The 11471-nt window shown below is 47.2% G+C and overlaps 2 protein-coding genes across 2 annotated transcripts in view; one reads left to right on the forward strand and one right to left on the reverse strand.

Moving 5' to 3' along the window:
* Positions 1-1275, forward strand: part of ATF4 (activating transcription factor 4) — a 2659-nt gene extending 1384 nt beyond the window's left edge. The window contains exon 3 of the mRNA XM_005421855.1: positions 338-1275. Within this exon, the coding sequence (XP_005421912.1) occupies positions 338-1185 (848 nt within the window). The 3' untranslated portion in view covers positions 1186-1275. The remainder of the gene's footprint in view (positions 1-337) is intronic.
* A 7931-nt stretch (positions 1276-9206) lies between these two features.
* Positions 9207-11466, reverse strand: RPS19BP1 (ribosomal protein S19 binding protein 1; the record flags this gene model as incomplete). The annotated part of the gene is made up of 3 exons (XM_014307355.2): positions 9207-9864; positions 10967-11064; positions 11352-11466. Coding segments are annotated over 3 exons (348 nt in total), but the record flags the coding sequence as incomplete, so codon positions are not given.
* Positions 11467-11471: the final 5 nt, after the last annotated feature.

The following is an 11471-nucleotide window of genomic DNA, read 5'->3' on the forward strand; positions in this document are numbered from 1 at the left end:
GTATAGTGCCTCTTGTGCTGGCCTTAACACACCAGCTGTTTCTGTTTCTTGGCAGAGGTAACAGTAAGAAAGAATGGTTGTGTGTTGTCAATGTCCCTGAATTCTTCTGGTATTTAAATGAGAGGGTTGGAATGTCACAAGAGCTGGTTGTGTTGTACCCTGCAGTTTTTAGGAGCTTAATGAAAGAGTATTTTTTTCCTGATGGTTTCCTTTTTGTGCTATAATACATGAGAGAGGAAAGATGCTGAGATGACAGACTGGTAGATTGTTTTCATGACCTTGAGTTGCACTGTGTGATGGTTTACTGAAGTGGTAATTTACTTTCTGTATTGTGCAGAGGATGCCTTCTCTGGCATGGAGTGGATGGTGGAGAAGATGGATCTGAAGGAATTTGATTTTGATGCCCTGTTAGGTATGGAACATCTGGAAGCCACCGTCTCACCAGACGAGCTGATGGCCACGTTGGAAGACACGTGTGATCTATTTAATGCTACCATCCAGGAATTTCACAACAAAGAACTTCCACTGATGAATAACATAATCACCCATCTCCCTGAATTCCCTGTTGGAGCAGATCCAATGGCCCCCTTGGCTTCCCTTTGGTCTTTTCCCCTCTCCCCAGGGTCCCTGACCTCCACTTCTGACCACTCATTTAGTTTAGAACTAGGAAGTGAAGTGGATGTTCTGGAAGGAGAAAGAAAGCGGGAGTACCCCACTGTGGTGGTGGTGATCACCAAGTCTGAGAAAGAGGATGAGAACCACTCAGATGATAGTGGAATATGCATGAGCCCAGACTCCTACCTGGGAACCCCCCAACACAGCCCCACCAATTCACTTGGATCCCCCAATGGCAACCAGTTCCCTGCAGATGCCCCTTGTGGCTCTGTGCGGTCCAAACCATACGATCACCCTGCAGAGAAGGTAGTGTCAGCAAAGGTGAAAGGAGAAAAGAAAATTGATAAGAAACTAAAAAAGATGGAGCAGAATAAAACTGCTGCCACACGTTACCGGCAGAAAAAGAGGGCAGAGCAGGAGGCACTGTCTGGGGAGTGCAGAGAGTTGGAGCAGAAGAACCAGGCCCTGAAGGAGAAAGCAGATTCCCTTAGTAAGGAAATTCAGTACTTAAAAGATCTGATAGAAGAGGTCCGCAAGGCCAAGGGCAAAAGAGCTAGAGTCCCCGAGTAGGGTAGTCAGCAGTGTTGTGTGCATGTATATAAGCTTCCTGCTAAAGCTGTGTATTGCTGTCTAATAAATAATTTTGTAGTAAATGTGCAATGATGGTGTGTGATGAGTGGTACCTGTAAAACTGGCATGACTTGAACCACACCTGGTTGTAAGTACAAGCACAAGAAGCTATTGTGTGTCTGGTGAGTGCAGTGTGTCACTTGTGCTGCTTCTTCTGGGTGTGGATGCAGTGCAAGTGCACAGAGTGCTTGGAACTGGAGCGTGTGTAAAGTGTCTCAGTTGACCTGGCCCCTCCACAATTCACATGTATTCTAAAGTAAGGGCGTCACACTGAGGTGCCTCTGGGTTTTCAGCAAATTCATAAACCCATTAAAACAAGTGAGATTAGAGAGTTCATGAAAGATGCAAGATCAGTAGTACCGTGTGGTGGGAGGTGCTTATTGTCAGACGTGGGTATTTCTCTGAAGGGAAGAAGAGGGTCCAGGGACGGAATAAAGTTGTGAGCACTGGTTCAAGAAAGCTTGCTAGGAGATGAGTCCAGAGCAAGCACCAATGTTAACTACCCTTGGGTTGCTGTTAACCCAAATGCCTGTGGGTCTCCCTAGTGCCCAAACTGGAGCAGGGGCTGTTGCTTGGTAGTGTCAAACTGATGCGAACTGGGCCAGGTGGATGGGATTACTGATGGGTTGTGTTCCTGTATCGGCGTGAAAGTCTGCAGCCAGCCCCTGATCAGTCAAATTTTTAAAGATAAATTTGCCTTGACCGAGGCTATAGCCGAGTTGATCCATAAAACTAGTTCAGCTCTAGTCCTGCCTCAGCTGTGCAGGGAAGGTACTGATGTGCTGGAGCACCTGTGTTTGTGTGGGGGTGTTGAGTGTTAAGGATTTGGGATGTGCCATTTTTAAACTACTTCATCTATGCTCAATTTTTTTTTTTTTTTGGCCACTGATAGCGCATTTAACACTGCTTAATCCCTTTGGCATATGGACATGCGACTAGTGTGCCTTCCTCAGCTGCTGGGCTCAGGTGCTGGCCATCTGAGCCTGGCTGGCACACACATGCAGTGCAGTGACATCAGGGCTCCAGGCCGTGCTGGGGTGGGGAGGGTAAAGCTCCTTAAGGGAACCTTGGAGAATGGTTTTTCCAGTTGCAGCCTGCTGGGGGTCATGGTCTCTGACTTTTGAGCTCCTTAAGCCCTCAGGTTAGGGCTGCAGTCCATCCCTGCTCCTTGCCCAAGCCCTTAGGTGAGGTGGGATAACAGCTGGGGGCCCTGGTGTGCCGAGGCTGCTCCAGCCAATGGATGGTGCTGCTGGCAGCAGGAGCTGGTTGCTGCCGTGGAGGGCTGAGTGGCCCAGGCCCTCAGTGGCACCTGTCTGTGCTTACAGCTGTGCCTGGGTGCTACGTAAATTACAAGAAGGCTCCCCATCAGGAGGAGGTAGGGCTTGTGCCACTGGAGGGGGTGGATAACTAAGACCCTCCCCTTGGTATCATGAGACAATTTGAGTAGTCTCTAGCCTCCTGGATGAGGGCACTGGTGACCAGGTACTATATGAATGGGATGCACTGCAAACTGGAGGCTGCAAGCAGGGACCAGGGACGCTGTTGTGGTTTAGCAGGTAGACCAATGTAATAGGTGTCCTTCAAATGAGCTGTATCAGCCAGGTTAGGGGATGGGGGTAATTAGAGGCAGAAAAGCCCCAAGGTTTTGATCAAAATTGCACCTGAGGTGTCAATTGTGCTTGGTCTCGGTTGAGCCACAGAAAAGTGACTGTGAGTCTACCAGCTGGTGGGTTCCCTGTGCAGGGTAAAACCCCCCTTTCCTCCTCACACTGATTCCCCCTTTCCCCCCACAGGGCAACCACCTCCTCTTCCCTTAGAGTTATAGCAACTTCTGCTTACAGCTGGCAGCAGCCAGGGCTGAGGGAGCATCTCCTGTGTTCTGCTACCCGTACTCAGTTCTCCTGAAGCCTGAAAAAATTGGCAGCACATTTATCCCCTCCCCACCCTTGTCTGTGGGGTGGGGAGGGGATAAATACCCTGGCAGGACTGTCAGTGCGCCACTTGTGGCTAAAACCAATTTTTCTCCGCGTTCATGCTCTGCAGGCAGATGAGCTGGCCAGTAAGTTCATGATTCTGGTTTCTACAGCCCTGCAGAGGGTATGCAGGTCCAATTTACCAAATGACACTCACTCCAGGGAAGGAAGATCAGAGCTGTAACAGGTGAGGAGGAATGCATGATGCATCCATGCTGCTTTGCTCTCTGCAGCCTTGTGTGTGCTTCACAGGACTCCTTGCTGGAGAGTCAGAAGCCTGCCCTTAAGAGCAGTCAGCACTGTCAGGGCTTGCTGAGGCTCTGAGCTTGTGGCTTTGCAGAGGCAGCCCATATGGCAATCTCCTGCAACGCCTGCTGAAATGACGCTGTGTTTCCATACTTAGTAACTTAGTTAAGATTTTACAAGGGCTGGAGATCAGGGCTGACTCTTCCTCTGCATTTTTTATCTAGACTTTTCCTCCAGGCTTCAGTTAGGCACAGCAAGCATCACGCCACTTGGCTCTGCAGCCCAGCAGCTTGTCCAGCCTGCAGCAGGAGCCAAGGAACACCCAGGACACCGTCACAAGCTCCAGCCCACAAGGGTAAGACGTCTGCTAGCCTCCTGCCTAGTAACTGATTTTATACTTTGCAAATTGCAGGAGCCCTCTCCTTTTTCTCACAGCCTCACAGAACAAATGCTCTTCAACTGATTCCTTGCATCTTGGATAGAGCATGATACCATGTCCAAAATTAGATTGTAGTGCATGAAATGCAGGCTTTACCCCTGGAGGAGCCTAGTTCTACATCCTTGGAAACAGCAGAACTCCCCCAATCTGTGTTATATAAAAGCTGTTTGAATCTGAAACTGGCACAGCTGATGAGATTTCTGTCTCACTTATTTTTCCTCTGAATTAAGGGCAGTGAGGTAGACTTCACACGCACAGCGTGCATGACCCTCAGGCTCCAATCCCTCAGCCAATTTTGTGCTTTGTGGTAAACAGGAGTCCAACATTTCCCCACATAACCAGCCAACCTCTCACAGTTCACTGCTCGCAAAGCCCCTTCTCACAAGCTTGTTTCTGCTGTCATCATAATATTTATAACTACCTTCCTCTTCACCCTGCCTTTAGAGGGACCCAGGTGCATGCCCTCCTTTCAAAAGGAAAAGGGGAAACCATCACTGCAGACAACTTCTTCACATGCGTGTGGAGAATCAGATGCACCTTTGCAGCAAGCTTACAAAAATAAATCCACAGCTGCAGTGTTGGGGAATGAAGAAAGAATGATGATAAAATCTTTCAAATAGCTTTTGCCCTGGCAGAAAGCCCAGAAATAGCTGCAAGGACAGGCTGTCCTTTGGGAGATTAGTACTCCTCCAGTGCTCCCAAGCTGGACTATACAAAGAAAATGTGGCTTACTCTGATGCAGTTTCACACAGTGATAGTCCATTCATAGCCTTTTTTGGGGGGTAGGAAATCTATAGTTTTTTGGCCAGAAGAACACCAGCTTTTTTAATCTTCCCATAGACTTAGGCCTTCAGGGAAAAAAAAAACCAACAATAACAACAAAAAAAACCCCAAACAGGATCTCTATTGTCCTTCCTATAGGCATAATTTCCATCTTGTGCATACTAATTTTTTTCTCAGTATGGTCCAAATAGCTTCTGAGATATCCTACCTTCCTCTGTCCTGCTATATTCACAGCCTTCCCATGCAGTGCTGCACATAAACTCTTGTTACACTTCATTTCCAGTGCAAAGGCCATCTTGGGTTCTTAACGTGACCATCCCTTGCTGGGCCAGAAGTGCTCACCTTTGCTGACTTTCTCATTGAAATGCTTCAGGCCCTGTGAATTAACAGAGGAATTCAGTCCCCTGACCTAGGCAATACTATTTTGGCTGCTCAGGTATCCCAGCTATACAGTCTTTGCATTATTTTCAGTGCAGTCATGCAGTGTCAGAAGTGAATGAAGTCACTGAATGAAGGAAGCTGGCTGCACCCACAAGCTCCGGTTTCCCTATTACAGAGATGCATGCTCTCCAAGTGATGGCCAGTCACCTCTCACTTCTCCTTCAGCTGCTGTCTTCCTCTCTTTTGCAGGCACACACCCTTTTAAGGAATGGCTGGAAGGAGTTCCAGGTGCAGCAGATGTGTCAGCTTCATTTATATAGGGCAGAGAATCTCCTAGTCCTGAAACTCCTCTGCATCTCCATTGCAGTGTGCAGGCAGGTGGAGAAAGAGCCCTGGTCTTTGCCTCCCATTAAAGGAGATAAATGATCTTGCTGGCATGCAAACACTGCAGCTCAGGACAGACCAGCTTGGCTGTGTTACTGCTTAGTCCTGCCAACAGTTTATTCTTCTGAAAAAGGTGTGTGTAACCCTCTAGACAGCTGCAGATCAACCTTCATGCTTTTTGTGTCCCCCACCCCCACCAGTTAGTGGTTGGCTCTGTTAATCCTATTTAACATAACTACAGATAGACATGCAAACCTTTAATCCCTCTCCAACCTACCAACCCTTCAGCCTGCCTTGGCTGGAGTTGCACATTTTGAGCTGTAAGCAGACAATAGGCAGTCTGCCTTTCACACTCCTCATTTTGACTTGAATTGATGGGTCTTTATGTCTTAAAATGAGGAACTTCCTTTCACTGTAACTTTTCTGAGTTATTCAGGGCTCTGCTGCTGTGTACCCTTTTTAACATTAACCAGTCTCCTTCCTGAAGCTTTCAGGAGCCTGTAAGTGCTGTAGGTGCTCATGCTGTGTTGATCATCAACAAGACTGAAATGTAAGGCAGTCACGGAAAAAAACACCAGAGGGTAAGATTGGCTAAGGTTTTTAGGACTCTCCCCCTCCCCCTTGATTTTCCCCTATAGCTTTTTCAGTGTTTTCAATCTCCTTTGCCTGAGCAAGTTCATTGGCAGCCAGGTTTGTTACTGCTATGTCATTTCAGAGGCAAGAAGGTGATGTCCTGAACAAACATGTTGGTTTACATTTGCAGTCCTCCCCTCTCTGACACACACATAGTGAAGACTTGCTGATACAGCAGAGGCTGTATGGGTTTACATTAGTTTGTACCCACTGGAACAAATTTCCTTTTTTTGCTTTCCATTCACATAACAAGGGAGCAATAGGCCATTAAGAGGCTTGATGAATCTTATTCACACTAAGCTAGCTCAAGGCTGAGCATCTGGGAACTATTCTAAACAGTTTCCCTGGAAAGGTTCTACCACACTAATAACACTCCAGAGCTTTTATTTGCATTCATATTAAAGCTGCTGCTACTGCTGCCCATTCGACTCCCTGCTGCGTGTGGGTGGAGATGCCCTGTAAGATGGCACCCTCACCATTCCCTAGCTCAGCTGCCTGTATTTTCTGCTGCAGGATGCTCAGCTGGTGTCGCAGAGCTGGGAAGGGAGCCAGCAGCCTGATGAGCTCAGCGAGCACGCGGCGTTGGCCCGGCAGCAGTGGGACACGTCCCCGCACCGCCGCTCGCAGATGTGCGGGACAGAAATGCTGTCCAGCAGGTCCAAAGGTTGCTGTGGCCTGCAGCCCTCAGCTTCCAGCGTGGGAAACAGGTTGGAGGCCATCTAGGAAAAGCAGCCACAGCAGCTGCTGCTTCCTTAACCCCTTCTTGTCTCTTCCATCAGGAGGAGAAATGTGGCTGCAAAGAGCAAAGATAACGAATCATAGAATCGTTTGGGTTGGAAGGGACCTTAGAGATCATCTCATTCCAACCCCCCTGCCAGGAACACCTTCCTCTAGAGCAGGTTGCTTGAAGCCCCATCCTGTCTGGCCTCAAACACTTACAGGTGGTTGCTCCAAGGTAGCCACCTCCTGGGGTCCCAGCACAGCTGGCATCCTCTGGGCATGGCTAGAGAGACAGCTGGGAGTATGAGCAGGTGCCTGGATTCAGCTTAACACCAGGCTTGTGCAACAGGAAGAATAGACCTGTTCTTCCCTCTCCTTTGAAGACATTCCTTTCACGGGGTACTACCTGTCCTTACCTACCCAGTATTCAGGTGGCATTGTTCTTCTTTCCTAGGAGCTCATACCCTGCCAGAGAGGGGGAAAAGTCAAGGCTGCAACATATCAGATGTTTGCCCTTGCAGATGGTATCTCTATCAGCCACCATTCACTTCTGCTTCCTTTTCTTCCTCCCACAAAATCAAATTTAATTTATTTAAGGATACTGCTGACTCTACAATCAAGTTTAGTTTCAAATGGCAAAATTCAGTCTGTCAGGTAGCTTTACTCTCCTTGACAACATAATGCCTCAAGAAGTATGTTGATTACTTGTGTTGGCCTTAATGGTCTTTCCAGCCAGCAATAAGAGCTGCCACCCAATTTTGAAACTCAACTGATCTGGGTATTATTATTCCCATGGAGAACTGCTCTGGGCCCCACTTTAAAGTTCCTCATTAGTTTGAAAGAAGAACTTTCCTGTTGCTTACATTTGCAAACAAACAGGCTGGGTTTTGCACAAAGAGACTGAACCACATTACCCTCCTGCTCTTTTCTGGAGCGAGGAAGGATGGCTTTGCTTCCCTCAGCCGGCAGGAGAAGGGCCCAGGAGCTGAACAACCACAGAAACAACAGTGTGTAGGAGGAATGGGTGGAGGAGGAGCAGGAAAGGACATGAAGGACTTCTGTAGGGTCATAGGAAATGCCAAATACTGAAGATGAAGGCTTAAAACAAAGTAACAGCCCAGAAATCTACCTCCTTCAGTCAAGTTGTGGCACAGCCAGCTTTTTCACACAGTTAATTATCCTCATGACAGCTCCACACAGAGCTGCTTGTGTTAGGCCAGCTCACATGCACTGCAGCAGGCACACAGTGCAGAAGTTTTAGGGAGACATGTGCTGAATACATATTTTGCTCAACTATTTTTTCAAACAATAGTGCTTCCATTCTTTTAAGAAGCTTTTTTCCCCACATTTTTTAATTTTTGGAAGTAAGAACAAACTAAAAAAAGGGAACTGTTCTTTGAACTGTTCTATACTTAACTACTTCTGGCTGCAGATTGTTGAATCTGATCCTATTACAAGACATCCTCTCCCACGTGCTATTACCCAATTTCCAGTACACACACTTCAGTACATTCACTATTTATTCCCCCTGTCTGGAACTCATATATCCAAGTGACCTTTCCTCCTATGCACACAACAGGAAAAGACCTCAACAGAGGAGGTATAGAGTTAATATGACAGCACCAGGAACTATAATCAGAGGGCAGGGAAAGGATAAGTGATTTCCTGCCTGTGCTGGCATCAAGCAGCTGCTGCTCAGGTCAGACAGGCCCCTTGTAATCAACTCCTGAGCTTAACCAAAGCTTGGCATTAGTCCTTCTCCTTAGCTGTTTTTTTTTTTTTTCCTCCAAGGGAATACAAAGAGAACACATTTTCCATCTTTTTAGGTAAGGGGCAGGATAAGGCAGTGGCAGAGCCACCCAAGAAGCACATTTAGAGTGGTCTAGTGAGGAAGTTTGTGGAACAACACTCCCACCTGCAGGGCCGTCTGTTTGTTACAGCTGGGAACTTAGTGGGAGTCTGAGAGAATACAACTTCCCTTCAACCCAGCAACACATGCTCATCCTCAGATTTTAATCTGATGCCATGACTAACATCTGGGTCATAAAACCTCCTGGCTACAGGACCTGGCAACACTCAGCAGTGGTGCCCTGATGGCACGGCTACATCTTGGTGGGACACTCAGCTATAAACATTCAAAGGACACTTTCTCCGTGTGAGAGCTCCTCCTTGGAGAAAGGGAAGATTGTGAGTAGCCAAAATAGAGGAGTCATCTCCATTCCAAGCTGCACTCTCTGAAGACCTAAGCATGTCAGAGAGATGATTTAATACATGTGTTAACATGAATTGGAGAGGCCATTCACACTACTGAGTCATCCTAAAGAGGAATGCTTGGATCACAGCAATGACACGGCTCATCTTCATCACCTGTCATAATAATCACTACTACAAAGGCAAAGAGAGACAGTGTCTGCAACAATTATTTAATCAAACAACATACAAAAACTTTTTGCAATGACTGACAGACCTGACAGGGGCTGTAATCACAACCCAAACTGCAGGGTTACTCAAGTTTAACAGTCTTTCAAAGCATCCTTCCTTTCTTAATGCTGGTTGAAAACATTTCTCCATTCAGATACAGCACTTTCAACACTCCCTGCCAAATAACACAGGTAGCAGGAGCCTTATATCCTGAGGAAGGGGAAAAAGATTTTTATTTGGCTTGGTCCACCCTTCTACATCAAGAATGCAAGACATGTTGGCTGCAGGAAGATAATTACAAGGAGAACACGCCTCAGAGTCAAGAGCACCTCTGTGGCTTTAGCTAGCCAGTAACGAGCTCTGCATCTAGGCAGAGCTGCTCTGCAAGTCCCACACAGAGGCACATCCCCCATGTGCCATCTCAAACACGCCAAGGAAATGGCCAGGCCTGAGAGCCAGACTGGAGAAGCTGCAGAAAGACTGCAAGAATCCCTGTCACGATGTTTATGGGATCCCAAAGTATTCCCTCTCAAATTTACGGAAATCTTCCTCAGTAAACACAGTGCCTTCAGGCTTCTTCTTTTCTGTCTTCTCTGGAGGCTGATCTTTGGACTTCCTGCCTCTGTTCTGAGCAAGAACCTTCAGACAATACAGAAATGGAAAAAACAACTGTCATTGTTATCCACACCAAACCACAAAACAGGGATTTTCAAGCTCACCTGCAGCACCCCTGCTGTTCTACAAGAACCCTGCTATTTTCCAGAGTGCCTCCAAAGAAAAGTGAGAGGCAAACCACTGATGTTAACCAAAGCAGGTCACTGGGACAACAGCAGATACCAACTTGTTATTTGGAGTCAAATATGAAAACTATTTTCTAGTAATTGTCACAGAGATAAGAACATGGATTTCAATTCAGAATTTTCTGAAACTATTACCTTCTTTTTTCTCCTGTCTCTCCAGGACACAAACCAAAAAACCAACAAGTTGGTGGAATTCCCTCAGCATTTTCTAATACACTGTCACCTCCTGTCACAATCTCCAGCCTGAGGAACACTGGCCTAAACCACTTTCTTAGTTTATATAAGTTAAAAGCCTATATCTCCTAAAAACAGCCCAAGATTCTAGCACTGTCATCTATTATTCTCTTCAAATCCTGGCATGAGACTACCTTTTGGGGAAGACCATTCAAGAAATTCTCAAGTTATGAGAAACACCATTTAGGAAGCTGAGTAATTCCTATTAGATGAGCCAGCAGCACATCTGCTTCCTCGTTAATCAGCCTCCAACTATGGAGAAGGCCAGTTTGATCAACAGTAATGAGAAGGTCTACACAGGGCACCTCTGCCAGCTGAAACTATGAAGTATTTTTGGTAATTAAGAAAAGCCAACAACTGTCAGGATACTTTGAGGAACCTGATGTAGTGGGTGGCCTGTGGCAGGGTGAATGATGAACTGGATGATTTTTTAAGGTCCCTTCCCACCCAAACCATTATCTGATTCTATGATTTTCACTAGTATCAGAGAACATCATAGGGATGTTAGCAACATTTCAACATCAGTTTAAATCTCACTAAGTTATTTTGCCAGTGCACACAGAAATTCCTCAAGGCCATCTGCAGACAGAAACTTAACCTGACTCTTCTGTGTAAGGTATAAATCTGGAAGATCCAGGGATGATTCCCATTCACCTGTGTTCCTCTGTGGAAACAGACCCCCATCCCCAAAAAAATTACAGTCTTACTTGTTCTGTGACGGCTTTGTCTGCAACAAGTCGTCCCTTCAACATGTACTGCAGGTTTTCTCTCAAGTGATTCACAGGCTTCTTCTTATGGTACTCCTCTGGGGCAAAGCAGAAAGTGACAAAACACATCAGCTGCTCATCCAGGCAGCTCACAAGGAGACACAGAGGAGGATCAGCAAAGCCTCGGGAGGAAAGACACCGCTACAGGGATAGGGGTGCACACACAAACCAGGCTATGTTTGAAGTGAGCGACACAAAATAGGGCGACACCAAGAGGGCACGCAGGAGAATGGGACGGGATGGGATGGATACAGCAACCGGCAGCGTGGCTACGGAACACCACAAAGGTCCCCGGTGCGAGGGCTGAGGAGGGGTCGGGACTCACCTATCGCCGACTTCACGACTCTGCCCTTCACCGTGGCTTTGTTCCTGCCGGGCTCCGGGGCCCTCTTCTTCCGCCTCGCCGCGCCCGCCGCCCTGGGGCCGGCCCGGCCTCGCTGGAGTC

Source organism: Geospiza fortis, unplaced genomic scaffold (assembly GCF_000277835.1).
Source record: "Geospiza fortis unplaced genomic scaffold, GeoFor_1.0 scaffold173, whole genome shotgun sequence".
NCBI lineage: Eukaryota > Metazoa > Chordata > Aves > Passeriformes > Thraupidae > Geospiza > Geospiza fortis.